The 22,310-nt window shown below is 47.1% G+C and overlaps 1 protein-coding gene across 1 annotated transcript in view; it reads right to left on the reverse strand.

Moving 5' to 3' along the window:
- B4GALT1 (beta-1,4-galactosyltransferase 1) overlaps positions 1-22,310 on the reverse strand; it is a 52,980-nt gene that overhangs the window by 14,951 nt on the left and 15,719 nt on the right. The window contains exon 2 of the mRNA XM_008695210.2: positions 7,736-7,971. Coding sequence (XP_008693432.2) covers positions 7,736-7,971 — 236 coding nt within the window. The remainder of the gene's footprint in view (positions 1-7,735; positions 7,972-22,310) is intronic.

Consider the following 22,310-nt stretch of genomic DNA (forward strand, 5'->3'; position numbering starts at 1 on the left):
TCTTTCCCTGGACCTGAGGTCCTGAGATCTCACTTTCTGCAGGAAAACATTTTAAAAAATAAAGGGCTTCTCTTTCAGAAAGCAACTTGACCATTTATATGAAGGACTACAAACGTGCTTAATTCCGTGTCGGAAAATCTAGCCTGGGGAAACGATTCTAAATGTGGAAGCAAGCACCGAATAAGCTTCCGACTCAGAGATGCACATTACGGTACTACCGACACCAGTGAGAAAGTGGGAATTATCTAAATGCTCTGTAGGAGAGGAACAGCTAGGTTCCTCGCCGTCGAGCCGTGTGCTCAACTACTAGGACAGCGCGGACAGGGGATTATGAAGGCTATGAGAGAGCATGGGAAGATGCTGATGACACAGAATTGAAGAAAAATGCAGGACACAAAAGGATATACACAAACAGCATGAGCTCAATTGTGGCTTAATTTTAAGGCAAAGTATCTCAGACCTCTGCACAACAGGCTGGCTTCCAGCGACCCCAGCATTTCCGAGCAAGCCCACAGAGACTATGACCTTGCCAGAGACCCCAGGGCCTGGGCTCAGGTTTGATTTGGGGCATGTGGACATTACCAGGGCAGCAGCAGTGGCGGCGGCGGCGGCAGTCACAGCAGGAGTTGGGCCGGCACTCCTCTCTCTCTCTCTCTCTCTAGGAGGTGGAGGGCACAGAAGAGGAGGTAGGTGGAGAGCAAGAAGCAGATCACAGAGAGGAGCTCCTCCTTCAGCTTGCTTTGCTACAAACAGGATTAACAAGTAAAAGCAAAAGGCCCCCACTAGAAGGAAAAAAAAAAGAAAAAAGAGACAAGGATGGATGCAAGGGAGAGAGGTAAGGAAGAGAGGCAATGTCAAGGTTGTGAAGAAAAGGGGGGGCATTCTCACCCCTCTTGTTCCAGGGCAAAGGCAAATTCTTAAGAAGCTGTCGCGCCCCATCATGACATCACAGGTGTGCAGGGAAAATGACATTTCCCAGAACAATGTCCAGGGAGGCAATTCACGAGTCTGTGCCTGTAAGTGCTCTGCCACATTCCCCAGGAGAATGGACCAAGCCACAGACGGGGAGAGGGGAAAACACAGGGCAAAGGAAACGGCCAGTCACTGGCACAGCACACAAGCTCTGGTGCGACACAGACACTCCCAGTCTTCCCACAACGCTCCTGGGCCCCAAGATCCAGAAGGTCCCAGTGCTTAAGAAAGGGGGTGCTGCAGGATGGGACTGGCCCTACCACTCCCGAGCCCCATTCCTGCACACATCAGTCTGGGTGCTGACAGCTTCAGGAGATAATGGAAGGCAGGGATGGGGAGGATGGTGAACAGACAAGATCAACACAGAAACCAAACCAAACTGTAGCGCCAGAGGCCCAGGCAGTTGTCCTTCTCCACAATGGGATGGACCCATGAGTCTGATTCACTTTAATTCATCTTGGCCTCATGTAGGAACCAGCTACTTGGCCCAGTGACAGAGATAAGTTGCTGAAGTGTGGTGACAGTACTCTCACTCACTGAGGGTACAAAGGGCTGTCTCCAAACCTGGCCATACTTGGTTCCAGACAAGCGGCCTGGAACTACCTCACAACAGCACAAAAAGGAAGAGGGAAAAAATTTCCAAACTCAAAGAATCCTCAGGCAGGCCCCCCTGTGCTGCAACCCCAGGCTTGCAGACCAGGATTTACCTGTCAGCATGACAACTGGACAAGCCTCCTTTTGAGGCTGTTACTCCAAAGCTGCTACTCACCTCTCACGACCCACTGGGACTCAAGGTGGTGTTGCCAAGTGAATATGGACCTGTTTCCCAGTGAGAGGAATGAGTGTGTTCAGGACTGAACGTGGCCAAGCAAGGCATTCCTTAGGTCTCAGGTGATCTCTGTTCAAATCCCAGGTCTGCCACCCAGCCATCATGGGGCCCCGAACAAGCTGCTTACCTTTGTGAGCTTTCTCTCAGCAGAAACAATGAGAGTACCAATCTGCCTTACTGGGGGGCTGGTAGGGTCAAAATTCAAAGTGAAACCATGAAAGAGGTTCAGTCCAAAGGACCATAAAGTCTTATGATCATCAGCAACCACAGGGCTAAAGTAGGTTCTCTGCATTTTTCCTGAAACGCAAGGTCACCCTGAGGGCAATGTCCCAGGCAGCCTGCTCTGGTCAGCAAGGAGGAGGAAGCTTTGGAGAGAGGCCCCAGGGAAGTGCTGTGCAGGTTGGTTCCCAAGGGTCATCACTTGGCCTGACTGGGAAAGGAGGCTTTGCTTCCAAGAGCAACAGACTTCACCAGAGAACCAGGAGCAAGGGGTCCAGGGATGGATGTTCAGTAAATGGGCAGGAGTCAGAGGGAGCAGCTTCTAGCTCCAAACTCTGACTAAGCATTGGACGGTGCACAGAGCTATGTGGTCAGGGAGCCAGAGGGAATCAGACCTGAGGCGCCTCGGATCTAGAAGTCACAGGCTAGGGAGAGCATGCACACACAGAGTCAGCCCTCACCCCTCACCAGAAAGCATTGAGTGGCCTGGGAACAGCAGGGAAGGAGAAGTTGGCTCTACTCCAAGGCCTCCCAGAGCTAAGGTGGGGGCGGGGGTGAAGGTGGGGGTTAAATGGTGGCTAGAAAGAAAGAACTAGGGGAAGGAAGGACAGGTACCCAGGGCAGAGGGGGCAGCATCAGCAAAGGCACAAGGAGGGGAACACAGAGTGTGTCTCAGTGAAGATGGAGAGTCCAGTGTGTCTGTGGTGTCAAGTGTGTCTAAAGCAGGGCTGAGGAGGAAGTGGCTAGAGGTAGGTCATGGGGGCACTGCACAAGGTCTTAGATGCCAAGCTTGGGGCTTTGGACCCTTTAGACCCTTGGCTGTAGGCAGTGGGGACATAGTGAAGGGCTTAAAGAGTAACATGGTCAGAACTAGAAATATCTGGGGCAGCTGGGTGAGATCAGAAGCACCAGAGGATACACAGAATCGGAGAGACCGGTCCTGGTCCCTGACTCGGGACAAAGGGCTGCACAGTTACGACAAACCTACCCGACCAGCTGGGCCTGCATTCCTCATCTGTTTGGTAATTTTTATGCTGGTTAACTTCACAAACATCCCCTATTTCTTTTGTACAGCTTTTACTACCAGGTGGTAACCTGCCTTTCTTCCATGGTAGGTGGTTTGACAGTTTCCTTTCCTCATTAAAGTATGAGGTGTTACAGTGCCCCTCCCCATCTGCTATGACAGCTTGGTATCCACCTCTGCACCAAGGCCCCAGGGTGCGACCGCAGGTGGGACATCTGTGCCCCAGAGCAGCACCCTTGGCTCCAAGAGGGCGGACGTGCCACAACCCTAGTGGGAGGCTCGAACACTGGGGGGCCAGGGCAGGAGGAGTGCCGAGACCGGTAGATGCACAGCAATCTCAGCTGGTAAAGCCCTCCCCACTCCCCTCCAACACACTTCAAGGGAGATGCAAGTTGTTATGGTAATTGGAAGGGCCTCGAGCAAAAGGGAGTGGTTAACGAGGACAAGGGTAGGAGCCACAAAAGCTCCTGAAAGCTCACCCCTGTGTGAGAAGCTTGAGACACAACTCTACTCGGAAGAAGCTGTTGGCCTTGACAGGCTCCCTAAGTCCCCTGAGATTCTGGTTTCTGTCACTATCCACTATCCTCTGACCCCCCGAGGCCATACAAATGGAAGAGGGTCTTGAGGCTGGTATTGAGTAGGGGTGAAGCAGGAGGCAGGGAAAGCAGTAAAGAGTTCATCACTCTAGCACTGGGCAGAGGAAACAGGCAGGAAGAAAGGAGGGGTGAGTGGGGAGAAGGAACGCAAATCATAGCAACGACAGTTAATGTTTACTGAGGGTTTGCCCTGTGCCAGGCGCTTTACAGGCCCCATGTGCAAACAGCAAAACCTCTCCCTCCTGCCAATGAGGAAACAGAGGTCTGAAGAATTCAAGCCTATGGTCACCGCGCTGGGAAGTGGCAGAGCTGGAACCCAGGCAGTCCCAGCCTGAAGCTTACTCCCAGCCCTCCTTCTACCCAGCTGGGAGAAAGACTTTGAAGAAATGGCCTAGAGGACAGAGTGAGCGCTGATGCAGTGAGAGGGCACTGGGTAACAGAGACTGGGCTATAGCTGCAGCCCTCCTGTTACTTACGTGACTTCCTACTGGTCCCTTCCCCCTCTCTGAGTCTTGTTTCCTTATGGGTGCAAAAGAGTCGACATTTTCATACTACCTGGCCTGGGGGGTCCAGGCAGATCCCAGCAAAGACTGAAAGGGAAGGGTGGGGTAGAGATGGGGACACCGTCTCCAATTCAAGTAGAATAGCACCATTGTGACCTGCTGTTGATGGGGTGAGTGAACAGCATTTTAATGGGGTCCAGGAGGTTCTGTTCTCAAAAACCTGTTGGAGAACCCTTGGAATAGATGGCGCAGAGGCCCCTCCTACTTCAAGCATTCTTTCTCTCTCATCTTAAATGGGGCAGGCAGTGGATGAAGAGTCAAAATGACAGCAGGGTGTCTGAGGCAGGAAGAAGATGTGAGGCTTGAATGCCTATTTACACGAAGGTCAAAGCCAGATGCTACCAACTCCCTTTCTTCCTCTTCTTTATATAACAACAGAAGAGAACAGAGGAAATTCCTAATTCGTAGGTGGGGCATGCTCCAAATGCTTCTTCTTCCGCCTCTTTTCAAGGATTAGGTTTCCTCTCACCACTTTATTATGTGCTCATTACGGATATCATACAGATGATATTCTTTACCGGAAAGGTAGAGCAAACTTCAAGTTTCTTCATGATTTGGTTATCTGGAAGTCAGATCATACTTTCCCAAAGAAATCATCAGGGTAGAGTTGGAGCAGAATAAATAAGATTAGGTGGGGGAGAGAGACACAAGGAGGAAAAGATTTTCCTAAGTTAACCCTTAGAAAAGAAGGAAAAGACAGAGAAGCAAAAAGGTATGGAAGGGGAGTGGTAAGATAATGATACTGACAAGACTACAGGGGAAAAAGATGTAAATATGTTTGGAAATGTATAAATAAAATATTTCCGATGTTAAACTGCAAGTGGGAAGAGATTGGGGGGGGGGCGGTCTCAGTATCCTAGGGAAGTAAAGAGGTAGGTGGGATGCGGAGATGGGTTTGGGCAGGAAGGAGGTATTGCTTTAGGCCTGCTTTCCTCAAAGTGCAATTCACAGAACAGTCACTGCTTGAGACTGTTCTTGGAAAACAGATCTCGTCAGCCAAGCTCAGAAAACACCGTGTGCTGAGTAGTTTTAGAGGCTGTAACGTACACTAGCACGCTAAAGGCTCTGCAGGAATGAAGCCTGCTTCCTGTTGTTCAATCCAGCATTTTTCAAATGCATGCGGCCTCAGAGCTCCTTTTAGGAAAGTGCACCTTGCAAAAAGCCCCATCTTATGCGGTGTCCACCGTGAGCCAGCACAGCGGAGCCACTGTCCAAGCTGGCTTGCTTAGTTGTTCCGCCAGCTTGGACTGGGATAGGCTCAGGAGCATAGAGCCAGTATGAAATCCGTTGTTTGAAACCTGGGAAATAGCTATATAAATTATGTCATAGGAATTTAAGATCATGGCTAAATCTCACTGGTCCTATTTGTTTTGACTTTGTAACTGAATGGGGAGTCTCCCATTCCCCTAAAATATAACATAGCTCTACCTTCGCATCCTTCCCTCCAGTCTTCCTTGACCTCGTCACCGAAATTCAAAAGCTCAGCATCACCACTAATTCTTTTACCCTCTTAACTCAAGTATATATTTTAATCTAATTTACATGCTCTCTAGCCCACAGCTGTCTATCTTGTGTTCAGGCAGATCTGTGGGAGGTCATTAGATGCTTTGTGTAGTAAGATCTGACAAAACTGTGTCTACAGTGTATCACTCACCCACTGGTCTAATAACTGCGGAAGAGAGGAAGGTGATGCAGCTGGCATGGCTGTTTTTAGTAATTCCCTACTGGCTCCTGGCGATGACGGCTTCCTCTTCTAGGCGCTCACTGCCATTGCTTTAATAATGCTCCTGAATCTTGCCATGATCAACATGTGTTCATTGGCATCAGACAAATGTTCCTTGATGACAAGGGTTTTCTTAAACAAATACTTGTTGGATTGAAGTGGCTTGGATTTTATAGGGCATTTACCTATTCTCTCTTACATTCTCAAATATTCTTCTAAGATGACCCACAACTGTCTGGCTATCTTGCCTGCAGATTTTCTCAGGGCCTTGGTCTGTGCCTCATTTGGTCGGGGGACTCAAAAAGCCTTGAGGGGTTTGCCTGCCACCTACTCCCCCAACTTGAACGTCTGCTACCTTTTAACAGGGCTGTTCTGCCTGAATCTGACAGATTCAGCTCCTGCACCTGGCTGCTTTCCTACCCTTATGTCAACTCTATCTCCAGGAACATGCAAAGCTCCTTTCTGCATTGAAGTCCCTGTTCACGGGCTCCAGCTGAGATGCCCAGGTGTCCCTGCAGCCCTTATAACGTAGTTTATATCCTGGTTCTTCCAGGTCACTCACTGCCTTCTCCTTCCTCAGAGCTTCCAAAGCATTTGGCAGCCACCATCCAATCACATACTATTTGGGACTGTTCACAGATTATTCCCTGGAAGGGTCCCACTTGCCATTGTGGGGAAGGAAGCTTCCAGACAGATAGAACTGGGACCTTACTTCTTTAGAATCTCTCTGCAGCACTATGTCATGGTAGTGCCCAGAAATGGTCGATGGACACACTGTTATTTCCAGCTTCCCTCGGGTCCCAGGAAGGCAAACAAAGTCCCTCTACTTTGACAGAAGTTGTCAACTACCAAGAATTTTACTGCCTCTAGCAGATCCAGAGTTTCTCTTGAAATGAAATGGACAGTGAGCCTTTTAGAACTGGGCATACTGTTCTCTTCAGATGAATTTCACCGAACTTTAGTATACTGACAGGGTAAATGTGTTATTCCACCTAGTAGGTTATAAAAATATGAATTTAGGTATTTATGATAACTTAAAACACCAAAGTTACACTCTTAGAAAAATAATCATGCTTCTCAAACTGGAAATCAGTAAAGTTATTTTTTAAAAACTGCATTCTAGATCAATCTGATTCTCCAGGTCAGGCTGATAAAGGCTGACGTGTCTTCCACATTAGTTTCCTAAGCATGGCTAAACTCAACACACACGAATCAGACATGCAGTGAGACACTCTCTCTTCTCAGATCCAGCCCAGTGCACATGATGCTCAGTGGCCTACGAATCGGACTTTCCCAGCCATTTTGCTAGGGGCTGGCATGATCTAAGGGTGCTATCTCCCATAGGCGTCCCAGAAGATACAGTTAGACCGGATACTTTTGAAGCTGCCTAAAACTCTGACATTTAAATGGGTGTGTGTGTGTGTGTGTGTGTGTGTGTGTGTGTAATAAAGGAAAATACACAGCTACCCAAAGATAGGAAATAATCAGTGCTTTACTTTGGGAGAATTAGGATTGTCATTTTCCTCTCAATTTTGCGGGAAGGGCACCTGCTGCAAAAAGAAGACAAAATACCCCAGCAATTACTCTTGCTTAAAGAGCAGACAGCAACAAGCAAGCAAGTTGTATGGCATATAGCTTATCTGCATTGCTTAAGAAGGGTGATGGCGGTGGGGTTATAAAATGCCACACGTCTAGTATCATGTTCTTTCTCTTACCCCTCATTACTCACATATTTGTGTGTGTGTATGTGCGCACATGTGCGCAAACATACACACACTCCCTCCCTCACTCCATCTTCCCAGACCTCACCTGGTTGACAACATAGATGCCGTAGTCTAACTGCTGACGCTGTAGGATTGGGTGCAAGTAATACAGCCAGTACTTGAGGTGTTCCTGCCGGTTACGGAATGGAATAATGATGGCCACCTTGTGGGGAGAGATGCAGTTCTTGGGGGTATAGCGGCCGCCCACCTTCACCTCTGGGTTCTGTTTCTCCACAAGCTTCAGGTCCACAGGCATGTTAAACTCGATCACCATGGGGCCGACTAGAGAGGTGGAAGGAAGGAGAAGTTAGCAGGCTACAGGGTTCCCCCAAACCACAACCTCAGGAGACACATCCTCCTGGGAGGCAGTGTGGCTATGAAAAAGGCACTTACGTCCAGCACTAGCACGACCAACCATCCCAGGAAACCCCTCACACCAGGCAAAGCCAGACAGGTGGTCACCCTATGAAGTGCTCATCTGCCCAGGACCCACGCCTCTGAGATTCTAGGTTTCTCAGCTCTAACTGGAAATGGAGTGATTGCTGCTCAGACTTCCTGAAAGGTTGTTGTAAGGATCAGAGAAAATGGATGAGAAAGTACTTTCTCAGAAATCATGAGGTTGAGACCTAACTTTGCCACCTCCCAGCTGTGTGGCCCTGCACAAATCAACTCTCTGAACCTAGCCTAGTTGGGAGAAGGGGTGAGTGTGTGTGTGTGTGTGTGTGTGTGTGTGCGCGCGCGTGCGTGCGCGTGTGTTGGGGAGGGTGGTGTTGTGGAAATCTGCCTCAAATCAGAAGGTAGCAAGGAGTGGTATGAGTAACCCATGTCTCAGGAAGGCACCTGATGCACAGATTTAAAAAAAAACTCCAGGGGTAGGGACTGGAGGAACTGAGACCCAGAGCAGACTACGGGGAAACAGAGAGGAGAGACAGCTGAAAAGAACATCGAAGAAGAATGTTTCGTAAACGTAGGTGATGGAGTAACAAAGGGGACAAAGAAGGCAGAAAAAGTCAGAGAGGACCCCCAAGTTTCTAGCCTGGAAGAATACAGCTCCAGATAAGAGAAATAACTTAGTAAGAGAGCTCTTGGCTTGGAAGTAAAATCGATGAGACGTGGATGGTGGATTCTGAGGTAGTGATAAGCTGAGTAGTGGGAGAGGCCAAGGTCAAGATCCAGATACAGACATGCAAGTGCTTGTTTCCTAAGGTGGAGCTAGGAGAGAACTGCACTCCTCAGCTGGGGACAGCCCCTCATGTGGCGTACAAGGTGAGGGCAGGGAAGACAGGCCCAGGAATACACAAGAAACTGGGGACAGAGTCAATACGCAAACCCAGGGCGCCTGGGTGGCTCAGTCAGCTAGGCATCTGCCTTTGGCTCAGGTCATGATCCTGGGGTCCTGGGATCGAGTCCTGAGTTGGGCTCCCTGCTCAGTGGGGAGTCTGCTTCTTCTCCCTCTGCCCCTCCCCCCTTACTTGTGTTCTTTCTCTCTCTCTCTCTTGCTCTCGCTCTCTCTCAAATAAATAAATAAAATCTTAAAAACAAAACAAAACAAAACCTCAAACCCAGAGCCCCAGTATTCCCTGTAGGCCAGACTTTCTCAAAGTAGGTTCCAGAAAACAATAATTCCAGTAGGACACTCAATGGAAGAACATGTCCCCTGGTCAAATAAGCAACGAAATCTTGCCTCTGGAAAGGCACACCAAAGGCTCTGAGAAGTTGTGCAGTCAAGAAACCCCCTTCACTTTATATAACCCACCATTTCCCAAACTTACTTGGCCATAGAACCATTCGACTAGGGAACACATTTTGAGAACTGTTAATCTAGCGTAACGAGCTTCACCTGTGAAGCCAACTAGCCACAAGAACAAAAGCAACTACGGAATAGAGGTGAGAATGCTGACCACAAACTGGGAGCAAGTTCACCTGAAACACCTTCCCTCCCTCCAATGCTGACTCAGTTCCATCATCATCGGACCTATTCCCATCCATTTATTTTCTTCTGAGACGCAGATCTGATCATATCACTTTCCTGCTTAAAAAAAACTTCTGATGGCTCACAGGCAGTGTAGTCTTTGACAAGTAAGGCCAAACCTCTTAGCTTGGCAACAAGGCCCCTCAGCCAGCTCTACCTCCCTCCCCATCCCCATAAACCATGCCTATGTCCACACTTTACTCTTTGCCAGAAATGCCCTTCCTTCTTTCCTCTAACAACAGACTTTTGCATTAAAAGACGGACCGAAATCTTAAAATTAATAAAGCCCCTATCTGGCTTTGTCCTTTTGCCCTCTTCGTTACCAGAGCTCAGACAGCAGATGCCCTGGCGCGGGGGTACCGAGGCCTCACAGATCAGTCCCTCACACAACTGACCCAGTTCCAACTTCTCAGGGTGCCCTCAGGTGAGTGGGTACTGTGCTCCAGGACTAAGTAAGGGGTCACCTGAACCCGTTTTTCTCAAACTCATCATCAAAATGTGAGGCAATTGGTGAAAAATATGGAATCTCAGGCCACCGCTCCCCTAGGGAATGACCTGGCCAATCTGGGGAAGGATGTAGGTAAATCACAAGGAGCCCGGGTGACTGGGCAATGGGGAGCTGGATCTCTCATCTTCACGAGCTTTGGGGCTTTCATGGAGGCAGCCCTTCCCCATAAGGTCCACGAGGCCTGGGCTGCTCGACCCCAGCAAAGCTTCTGGGAGGCCCTACAGCCCAGTGCACTTGTGAAAAACATGAAAAGAAGATCGTCACTGGGCTCTTCGCACCTCAGAGGGCCCCAGAACATCTGCGATACCCTCCACCTCCCTGGAGCCCCACCCCACCTCTGGTTCTGAAGATGCTGCTAAACATAACTCCATTTTCGGGAACCCAAGAGGGGTTGGACTGTCACCCTACCAGCTTGCTCATATCTTCTGAAACCAACCCAGAAGACAGGAATTCACACTTGCTCTGCCCCACCTCCCAAGAGCAGACACCTGCGGGCTGGAAAGCATCTTAGTTTTGCCTGTTTCGGGGGTCCAAAAAGGCGGTCCTAAGGTAGTTTCCTAGACAGGAGAAAGGCTGCCTGGGCCCTGGTTCAGCTCCACCAGTGACTTGCTGGATGATCTTTAGGCAAGTGCCACCCACTCTCAGGATACTGGTTTCCCCATCTGGAGGCTGCAGGGACTGGAATCCAACTGGCACCAAATGAACTCTTATTCAACCACCCCCCACCCCCCCCATCATCACCTATGGCCAAACCTGCCTCTGCTCCACAGTTTCCTCGGCAACTGACACCACTGTCCACCCGATTCTGGGAGCCGATAACCTAGGTGGTCCATCTTCTATTCCCTCTCCCCTTCCCCAAACCCAGCACACTCGCTCAACACACAGGAGGCATCAAGAGCATGTGACAATCCATGGGAGCCTACTCAAGTGCCAAACCAGACTCTTCTCTGAAGAGTTTAACGCCAATTTTTCCTATGGTATGTGTCAAAGCCACTTCCAATTGGTTTTAATCAGTCCTTTCTGGCACCTACTATGTGCCAGATTGTGTGCGCTGTGGGGGAGGGGAGGCGACAGAATAGTCAAGACAGTTCGCGACTTCAAGGAGCTCCCGGTTGAGGGTGTGACAGAGCTTAAGGGAAACTACCCTGGTTTACAGCCATCTAAGGGACTCACTCCTCCAACAGCTTCATGCAGGGCTTTATTACTGAACAGCCTCTTCTCACTCTCCTGCTCCTCTCTGGGCCCTTCTCACAACCCCCATCATGTCTGCGACACATCCAGAGCACCCAATCCTGCTATCCGTGGCAATTCTTTCCCCACCTGCTTTCTCTGAAGCCTCCACAGCTCTGAGAGCCCTGTGGCTCACGCCTGAGATTGGTCAGCCCTCAGCAGTCAGCGGCGGCTGCAGACCTGGAGCCAAATGCCTCCTGGGTCCCGTGCCAGTCAGGAGGCCTCCCTGAGCGCCCTGCACACCCCCTGCCATGCTGCAGGGGCCGTCCTCTACGGCGTGCCTGGCTCTGTCTCAATGAGAAAATCCAGAGAGCTCAGACTCCAGGAGGGCAGTGACCAGCTCTGCCCAGAATCACAACGAACTGCTATCAGATCTCAGAGCCACTGCCAGGGGCCTCGGAGAGGGGCGAGGGGAGGAAGCAGAGGGCTGAGGGCTTCATGACAGTCCTCGCGCGGAGCCAAGGCTCCCTTGCTGTGTGGCGCATGGCGTCTGCTACCACAGGCCCTGGGCCCCGCTGGGCTGGCTTGTGTGTTTTCTTGGCTCTGGGAGCTGGAAGCAGGGTTACGTAAGCAGCTGAGCAGATGTGAGCCTGTCCTCGGCTCCCCCGGCTAAAGCCCCGCCACGTGGGCCTCTCGGCTGGGAGTCCAGGTCACGGCCTTGCGTGTAAGGCGCTCAATAACTTCAATGTGTGAGCTCAACTCAGACAAATTCCACCGCTCCCTTGCCCGGCACGGCAAACCCAAACACACACATGCCCCTCCATCAAAGCCCGGCTAATCTAGAGCCAACCCAGCACGGACTCCCTGCCTCACTTTCATGCTGGCTGAGCCACTAGTTCATTCCTCTATCCTCAGCAAAACAGGCTGGAACATCGAGTCACCACTTCCCAGCTGACTGGCCAGTGGTTCAAGATACAATCTCTGACTTCATGCTGGGTCGTGACAATGTTTCACCAGGCGGCCACAAGATGGTAAAAGTAAAGACAATGTACATTGTTCTTCATTAAGCTAAGTGTAATCAATGTATTGGAATGCCTTTTCTTCCAAAGGCAAGGGCTTCCTACTCTAAGAGTTAAAATGTCCTTATATGAAATGAGCGTGGTGGATTTTGAGACTGAATTGATTTATTTTAAATTTAATTTGTAAAAAATCCGTACTCGACAGCCAAGGATCCGGCCCCTAAGTTTCTTTTGAAACTTTCCTGGGTAATGAAACTCAAACACATGGGAACTGTGAGACTAGGCAGTGCCCATAGCTCTGTGGTTCTCAAGTTGGGATGCGGGCATGTCTTCCTTGGCCAGGCCTCAGCCCCGATGGTGTGACATAGCACCTCTTCAAACTATCTGCCCCTCAACCACAGTGCTCATTTCGGTAGGCCATTTGTCTCTGTACCATTCTCCTGCAGGCCAGGTATGCACTGGAAGCCAGTCCTACCTAACCCACAGGCTTGAGGTGACAGCTGTCTGCAGTGGTCCCATGAACTCACGGTGCTCCTTGTGGCACCTCAGACTAGAAATGAGAAGCACATCTACTGCACCGGGCCAGGCTGCTTCGTGCCAGGCAGGCAGCAGCAGGGCTGGGTTAAGAAGAATTCTTTGCTCTTGGAGGGGAGGGAGACCAGCAAACAAGGGTGAGGATGGCAGTGGTGAGAACAGCTGAAATGGCACAAAGGAAGGGGTGTCAACTCTGGTGCCAGAGAAGAGAGTCAAGGAAAGTTTTGCACAGAAGCAGCTCCTCTCAGAGAGGACTCATCATGCAAGAGGCGTGCCCATTTGGCTGCCGTGGACACAGAGTACACCAACAACTCTTACCTGAGTGGACAGCACACAGCTCTTCTCCCTGCTTACCTGCTACTGATACAAGCAACCAAGAGGCTTTCGATACACTTCAAGGAAACCTGACGTAAGAGCAGGGGACAGAGAGCCACCAGAAGGGACTTCTCAAGTCTCATGTTAACCATTACTCATTAAATTTTAAAATCTAGCTCACAAAGTCTTCAAAAGTATTAGCAATAATTTATTTCTTAAACCAGATGTTCATGGTATTTTTCTTTATATCTTTGGGTCTATCTCTAAAATTAAACAATAACTATTTTAAAATATAACCCAAGGACGGGAAGTGTGACCCTCTCTTTCGTCCCCTGCCCAATAAGCAAGTGCCTTCCAAAATAAAGATTTTCAAAACATACAATTCAGTGACCAGAAAAGAGGAATAATCTAGTGCTAATGCTGACTTGATATGTCTTAAGCAAACCATACACTCAACACAATTTCGACACCCACTGTTCTTTCTGCCAGCTCACCATCCAAGCCACTATTAGACCCCAGGGACGGAAATGCTTTTTCAACAGGAAGCAGAACACATTTGTGGTCTCAGAACCCTGCATTTGGGGGCACAGAAAAAAACAAAGTATTTGCTCAAAAAATAAAAAAGCCTGGCAGAGGAGGTCTGCAGAGCAGAGCCCAGGTGGCCAACAGGAAGCCAGACTAATCGAGAACAGTGGCATCCGTTACTCCTCTATCTGTGCTTAGAAGTGGCCCTGCCATGTACCTGAACTGCCACACTTTGTAGGTCTTCCAAAATATCACCTGAAAGTGACCTGGCCACCAAGGAACCATCCATGTCAGTGAAACCCCTTTCTTGCACTCTGCTCTCTCCCCCATTAAATTCCTACCCAATCTTCAAAGGCCAACCACTCATTTTTTTTTAAGTTTATTTTTAAAGTTTTTTTTTTTTTTAGTAATCTCTACACCCAGCGTGGGGCTCACGACCCTGAGATCAAGAGTCACATGCTCTTCCAACTGAGCCAGCCAGGCACCCCAAGGCCAAGTACTCTTATTTGCTACGCGCTGGCTTTCAAAATGCTGGTGAGGTGTCCTTCTATTGCAGAGGCTCAAACTGTGGAGTGCAACAGCAATCATTTGGGAAAGCACATAAAACTGCAGATTCCTGGCTCCTACTCCCCAGAGCTCTCCATTTGGTAGGTTTGGGAATGAGGTCCAGGGTTCTGCATTTTAACAAGCACTTTAGATAACTTTAATGTGGGTCCCCGGACTTTGAGAAATGGTGGTTTATAGGTTCATTCATTAACCACCACCTCCCTCCCACCCCCAAGAAGCTCTTTAAGAGTGGGTACCAAGAGGGGTGCCCGGGTGGTTCAGTCGGTTGGGTGTCTGACTCCTGATTTCAGCTCAGGTCATGATCTCATGGTTGTGAGATCACCGCACATTGGGCTCTGCCTTCAGCGTGGAGTCTGCTTGAGGATTCTTTCTCTCCCCTTCTCCCTCTCCCCCTCCCCCCGCTCCCACTTGCGTGTGTGTGTGTGTGTGTGTGTGTGCGCGCACGCGCGCACGCACACAAGCATGCTTTCTCTCACTCCATCACTCTCTAAAATTTTTTTTTAAATAAAATAAATAAAAGTTAAAAAAAGAGTGGGTACCAAGAAAAACAATCTACACTCAGGAGCTACTGGACACTTCTGCTCTCTGACAATACTCAGAATATGGAATATGTTTCACTTTTGGCTTTTGCAAAGGAACAGATGCAGCAAGTATGTTGGGCCATAAGGTATGAATATCAACATTTTAACTCTTCCCCAGTCTTTGACTTTCTAAGTCACATTTTCTCTTTTTCTGATTTTATTTATATCTGTTCTCTTTACAGCATGTATCCTTATAAGCTACATCGAAAACCTTTGTGAAAAAGGTAAGGTAACAATCCTTCAAAGTTCAAACCAAATGTCGTCCCCTCTTCAAACCTTTCCCTGCGCCCCTGGGACGAATCAGTCCCCACTCTGCATGCCGGAAGAAACTCCACGAAAAGTTTACAAACCAACATTACAAACTTTACAAGCCTACATTAGAGCCCTTCAGGGTGAGGGCGCCAGTCCATCTACCTGCTCCCTCCATCAAACCCTCCACTCCTTGAGGAGCAAGGGTTGTATCCTATTCCTTTCTGTCCTTGGGGCAGTTTCTGGTGGAGTAGAATCCACAAACGTATGTTGACACACAGCACTTGTTCAACTATGGGTTAAGAAGCAGAACTTAACAGGGCAGGGAATCGCCTGGCGTTTGATGTTTGAGAATCTAGATTGTTGTCCTAATTACACATCTATGACCAAGGTAACCAAGCCCCAAAACACTCTCCTTCCTAGGCCCTAAATATGCCTTTTTTTTTTTTTTAAGATTTCATTTATTTATTAGAGAGAAAGAGAGAGAACCCAAGCAGGAGGAGCGGCAGGGAGAGGGAGAAGCAGGCTCTCCCACTGAGCAAGGAGCCCGATGCAGGACTCAATCCCAGGACCCTGGGATTACAACCTGAGCCGAAGGCAGATGCTTAACTCACTGAGCCACCCAGGTGTCCCTAAATACGCCTTTTCGTATCCAGGTACAGCAAATGATTTGGGATCTAGAGGCACAGCCCCGATCCTCAATTTTAAAATGAGTTTCCTCCAGGTTCTAGGCCTATAATTTGAGTCTTTGTGGCAGTGGACAGCCTAACCTAATGAAAACACTGCATTTCCTCATCTAAACGTCACACAGCCACATGAAACAGGCTCTTCACCAAATACCATTTGTTCCTTGAGAGAATAACCCCAAAACTTAGTCTGACATGGGTCATGAGATCACCAGAAAAGCCTTGAGTGGTCACTCAGTCTAGGATTCTGTCAACAAGAGTACCAGGCCTAAACCCAAGGGAACAAAGCCAAAGTCAGATTCCACCACCTTGAGGGGTCCAGATCTACCTCAAACCAGAACCCCGAAGAGTCCTGGCTGATCAGGGCTGGAGGGACCTTAAGAATTATGTTTCAGGGGTACCGGGCTGGCTGAGATGGTATAGCATGCAACTGTTGATTTCAGAGTTTTGAGTTCAAGCCCCACATAGAGTCTAAAAAAGTAAAATAAAATAGGGCACCTAGGTGGCTCAGTCAGTTAAGTGTCTGCTTTAGGCTCAGGTCATGATCCCTCAGCTCAGGTCAGGATCCCAGGGTCCTGGGATAGAGCCCTGCATTGGGCACTCTGCTCAGAGGGAAGCCTGCTTCTCCCTCTCCCACGGCCCCTCCCCCTGCTTGTGCTCTCTCTCTCTCTCTGTCAAATAAATAAATAAAACCTTTTAAAAAAATAAAATAAGGGGCGCCTGGGTGGCACAGCGGTTAAGCGTCTGCCTTCGGCTCAGGGCGTGATCCCGGCGTCATGGGATCGAGCCCCACATCAGGCTCCTCCGCTATGAGCCTGCTTCTTCCTCTCCCACTCCCCCTGCTTGTGTTCCCTCTCTCGCTGGCTGTCTCTATCTCTGTCGAATAAATAAATAAAATCTTTAAAAAAAATAAAAATAAAAAAAAATAAAATAAAATAAGAGAGGAAAAAACAAACAAAAAGATAGAAAAAACATTTTTTTAAAGGATTATGTTTCAGCCCCAGGGCTGCACATGAGGGAAAATGAAGAACAGAGGGACTGACACTTTCTTAAGGATACTCCTGGATTGGCAAAAAAGGCCATCCTTAAGAGAACGTCAAAAATTCCAGGTAAAGGCCCTAGTTAAAAAGGTAAATGTCCATAAAAGGCTAATATATAGAGACAAAACTGGTTGCCTGGAGCCAGGGTTTAGAAAGGAGATTAAGGGCGTCTGGGTGGTACAGTCAGTTAAGTGTGGATCAGGTCATGATCTCAGGGTCCTGGGATGGAGCCCCACATCTGGCTCCGGTCTCAACAGGAGCCTGCTTCTCCCTCTCCCTCTGCCTGCTGCTCCCCCTGCTTATGCTCTCTCTGTCAAATCAGTTAATTAATTTGAAAAAGGGGCAGTGCCTGGGTGGCTCAGTTGGTTAAATGTCTGCATTTGGCTCGGGTCACAGTCTCAGGGTCCTAGGAATCGAGCCCCATGTTGGGCTCCCTGCTCAGTAGAGAGTCTGCTTCTCCCTCGCCCTCTGCTCCTCCCTCTTTTTCATTTCTCTCAAATAAATAAAAAGTCTTTTAAAAAAAACATAGAAAGGAGATAAAGTATAAATGGGTTCAAGGGGTCTTACTGGGTGATGGAAATATCTCAAACTAGATTGTGGTGATGGATTCATAGCTCTGTCAAGTTACTGAAAATAACTGAATGACACACTGAAAGTAGGTGTTTTTTATGTATGATATGCAAATGGTACCTCAATAAAGTTGTTGTTTAAAAAAAAGTCACCATCACTTACGGTATCTATAAAACTTTACAACTACCTGAGAGTGACCAGAAAAGTCAGGGGTCCATCCAGGATTTTACCTTGCATCAAGGGAAGGCTTGTCTTTACCAAGCAATAATAAAAGTGCTTTTTATCATTAAAAAAAGAAAGTCATCCTTATCTTCCCCTCATTAATCCTTTAGGGTTCTGATGTTCCTGGATGCAGCTACACAGTGGACAGCATATCGCAGCACACATGTCCCTCTACCCTCTCTCTGCTGTGCCCACCGAGACAGTCTCAGAATCCTTCTTAATCTAGGATCCCAGGGAGCCACCAACGGATCCAAAGTGGTGTAAGAGTGAATCTACTTGATTTGATTGATCAAAACCCTTCTCAAGCACATTTCTATACCAGACATGGCCATGGCTCTGGAATTTAGTGGGGTAGGAGAAGCAAGGAAAGAGCACTGGGAAACCTCAGGGAGGCCCCGGAACTGGAGGTGTGACGGTACACTTCTGTCCTGGAGTGACCCGAGGAGAAAGTTTCTACCCATAGTGAAACCACAGAGATTCAAGGCCCTGAGGTCGAGAAACTGTGCTGGCTTTTAAAGCCCAGTAAACAGGTTTCCCAGTGTTGTCCTCCAGGGAAAATCCGTGCCAGGAGGAATTTCTGTTTTGTTTGGTCCTGGTCCAAAGGCAGATTTCCTCCTCACTCAGCTCTTCTGCCTTTGGCTTCCCTCCCTCCCTGCCTCCCTCCCTCCGCTGGAATTTGTGGAAATTCTGGAAAGTGTTCCTGCCCACAGTTACCACTACCAGGAAAGGCTTGGGAAGCCAACTTGCCTGGAAATTCTGTTAGCTCCAGGAAGATCTTGGGACAGCTCTCTCATCTTAGAAATAGAACACTTCTGCAAGAGAAGAGATGAGCTTCTCAGAAAGGTTTAGAATGATTTAGGCCTGGTGTTTTATTTTACAGCCTGCCCCTCCAGACTGAGGTCATCCTCCTGCCTCCTTTGGGACCTCTGCTGTTAGCCCGGAGCCAGTCACCAGTCCCCAGCAGGTAGCACAGAGCCAGCCACTTGAGGACTCCGGGCCTACAATGGCAGAAGCCACATCTGCCATCATTCCTCTCCTGATTACTTTCCCCTCCTCCGGATGCTGGGGGAGAACACTTTGCTCTGCACCTTCCTAGGCCATTTGTTAAATAAGATACAAAAATCTGACACACAGGTGTACAGGAACCAAATTCAGTTTCTGAGGGAAGCCATATGGTAGGAAGAGGCTCAAATCCCTGCTCTACCTCTGAAAAGCCACAGGCAGGTTTCATAACCTCTGAACTTTTTCAGTGATAGCATAGTGCCTAACACAGAGGAGGCCCACAGCATATATCTGTTGATATACGACTCAGCCCTGGAATCAGCAACTTCTCCAACAAGCTCTAGTTCTTTTTAGTAGATAATGGTATTTAGAAACCAAGAACTGGGTCCCAGGCATTTGCCGTTGTGTTTGTTTTTGTTTTTGTTTTGTTTTGTATATATGACTAATACTTCCACGCAGGCCTCACACTCTACGAGGTAAAGTCATTCTTAATACAACTCAGTAAAAGGCTAAGTCATCGTAAAGATAGACCATTTGTTGAAGAGAATCAGCTGAGTTCAGCTATATACCACAACCAAAATGTGGAGGAACAAAGGGTATTAACATGGTTATAGAAAAAAAAGTGCTGGTGAGAGACTGCACAAAAAGGAAACAAAGGGTCTATATTCAAAAAAAAATAAAAGGTAGCACAGGCAAATGAAGAGATAGATGACAGATTCATATCCAGAATCTGCAATTTTTGGGACCAGCAAGGGATCAATATCTAGGATATATAAGGAACTCCTGCATATCATCAAGAAAAATGTAAGGACCCCACTGAAAAAAACAGGCAAATGATTATCATGAGTAAGCAATTTACCAAAGAAGAAACCCAAAAGCCATTGAGCATATGAGCATTTGTCATCAGAGAAAGGCAAGTTACAACAAGACCTAACCCAGCATATAGATTCACTTGGCCAAAAATTAGGAAGCTGGTTAATGCCAAGTATTTGTTGGAAGTACAGAGACCCCCATGCTCTACCGGTGGAAATGTAAATGATGGGCGGTCATTCTGGAGGGGTTATCTGGCACTCCCACATCAATACAAATATACAGCCACAGGTCCATCAAGGACATGTAGAAGGCTGTTCCTTACAGAAGTATTTGTGAAGAGAGTGTTGGGAGGTAGTGTGGGAATCTATCTTTATGGGGGAAAGAAAAATTGGGAGGAACACCATGGACACTAGGTGTACACATAGCAACATGGACGGACCTTAAAAACAAGGGTGAGGGGCACCTGGGTGGCTCAGTTGGTTAAGCATCCGACTCTTGGTTTTGGCTCAGGTCATGATCTAGGCGTCCTGGGACAGACTCCGCATGGGACTCCCCGCTTAGTGGGGAGTCTGCTTGGGATTCTCTCCTCTCCCTCTGCCCCTCCACCCACTCTTGTGGGGACATGCCCGTGCATTCTCTCTCACACAGAAATGAATAAATAAATAAATCTTAACAAAACAAAACAAAAACAAAAACAAGAGCAAATGCCTGGGACCTAGTTCTTGGTTTCTAAATACCATTCCCTACTAAAAAGAACTAGAGCTTGTTGGAGAGGTTGCTGATTCCAGGGCTGAGTCACGGAATGAACAAGAGGAGCCTAGATCATCTTGCTGTGCCTAAAAGAAAGTGCTCAAAGAATGACAGGATATGTCAAAAAGACACAGGAGCCAGTCTGAAGGGGATCTCACTGACCACATCTGCGACAATCTGACCAACAAAATAATGATAGTAAAGGATTATGAGCTATTGAATAAAGTAAGAATCCATAAGTCTATACTGATATATGAATTAAAAGGAGAGAAGGGAAAGCCCTTCCTTACAGGAAAATACCAACTAATAAACACATAAGGAATGATAGAATGGGATCACCAACCACCATATTAGGAACTGATTCAGGAAAGAATCATCAATAGATGTTAAGAAAAAGTGGATGTTAGAGGAATAACCAGATATTTACATAATCTCAAGCAAATTCCTATAACATATTTCTTAATTAAAGGGGGTAAAATAGTAAACTTCATAACAGAGAAATAGCAAACACCACCATAATGAAATATCAAAGTTCACATTGCTGGTAAGAAAGGAATTGATAGCAGGTGCCTCCAGACAAGATGCACTAAAAAGAACTCAGAATCACTTGAATGGTATTCTTGTCGGAAATGTATAACCTGAACCTCAGCACAAGGAAACATCAGACAGACCCAAATTGAGGGTCCTTCTACAAAATAACTGGCCTATACTCTTCAACAATGTCAGTATCATGTAAAAGAAAGACTCAGCCATTGTTCCAGATTAAGTGACTAAAGAGACATGACCACTGAATACAATGCATGGTCTTCAATAAGGACATTCTTGGGGGACAACTGACAAAAATCTTCATAAGGTCTGCAATGAGATAACAGGAATTTGTTTTTGTTGATTTCCTGATTTTGGTCATTATACTATGGTTATACAAAAATTATTGTTTTTAGGAAATACATGTTGAATATTTAGTGGTAAAAGGGCATAGTTCATAATTTATCACACACATATATACATGAATAGAGAGAAAGAAGAGAAAAAAAGGCAACTATAGTAAAAGGTTAACATTTGGGGAATTTAAGGGAATGCAGAGGATATCCAGAAATTCTCTGTATAATTTAGGGGAGCTTAGGGGAACCCAGAGGATATCCAGAAATTTTCTGTATAATTCTAGCAACTTTTCTATAAGTCTGAAGTTAGGCCAAGCTTTTAAAAAATTAAAACAAAAACAGAACTGGGTAAAAAAAAAATTAGAATCAGAATAAACTATAAAATAATACCACTGACATAAGTTAAAAATACAGGTACAGCCAACAGGCACATAAAAAGATGCTAAATATCATTCATCATTGGGGAAATACAAATCAAAATGACAATGAGATATCACTTCACACCTGTCAGAATGGCTAAAATCAACAACACACCAAAAAAGGGTGTTGGCAAGGATATGGAGAAAGGGAAACCCTCTTGCCCTATTTGTGGGAATTCAAACTGGTACAGCCACTCTGGAAAACAGTATGGAGGTTCCTCAAAAAGTTAAAAACAGACTACCCTCCAATCCAGCAATTGCACTGCTGGTTATTTACCCAAATAATACAAAAATACTAATTCAAAGGGATACATGCAACCGATATTTATAGCTGCATAATCTACAATAGCTAAATTATGGAAACAGCCAAAGTGTCCATCGATTGATAAATGAATAAATTAGATATGATATATATACATAATAGAATATTACTCAGCCATCAAAAAGAATGAAATCTTGCCATTTCCAAGGACATGGATAGAGCTAGGGAGTATTATGCTAAGTGAAATAAGTCAGTCAGAGAAAGACAAATACCATATGATTTCACTCATACATGGAATTTAAGAAACAAAACAAATGAGCAAAGGGAGAAAAAAGAGAGGCAAACCAAGAAACAGACTCTCAACTATAGAGAACAAACTGATGGTTACCAGAGGGAAGGTGAGTGGGGGATGGGTTAAATAGGAGATGGGGATTAAGGACTGAACTTGTCATGATGAGTGCAGGGTGATGTATGGCAGTGTTTAATCACTATATTGTACACCTGAAACTAATATAATACTGTATGTTAACTAACTG

Source organism: Ursus maritimus, unplaced genomic scaffold (genome assembly GCF_017311325.1).
Source record: "Ursus maritimus isolate PB19 unplaced genomic scaffold, ASM1731132v1 scaffold_17, whole genome shotgun sequence".
Classification (NCBI taxonomy): domain Eukaryota; kingdom Metazoa; phylum Chordata; class Mammalia; order Carnivora; family Ursidae; genus Ursus; species Ursus maritimus.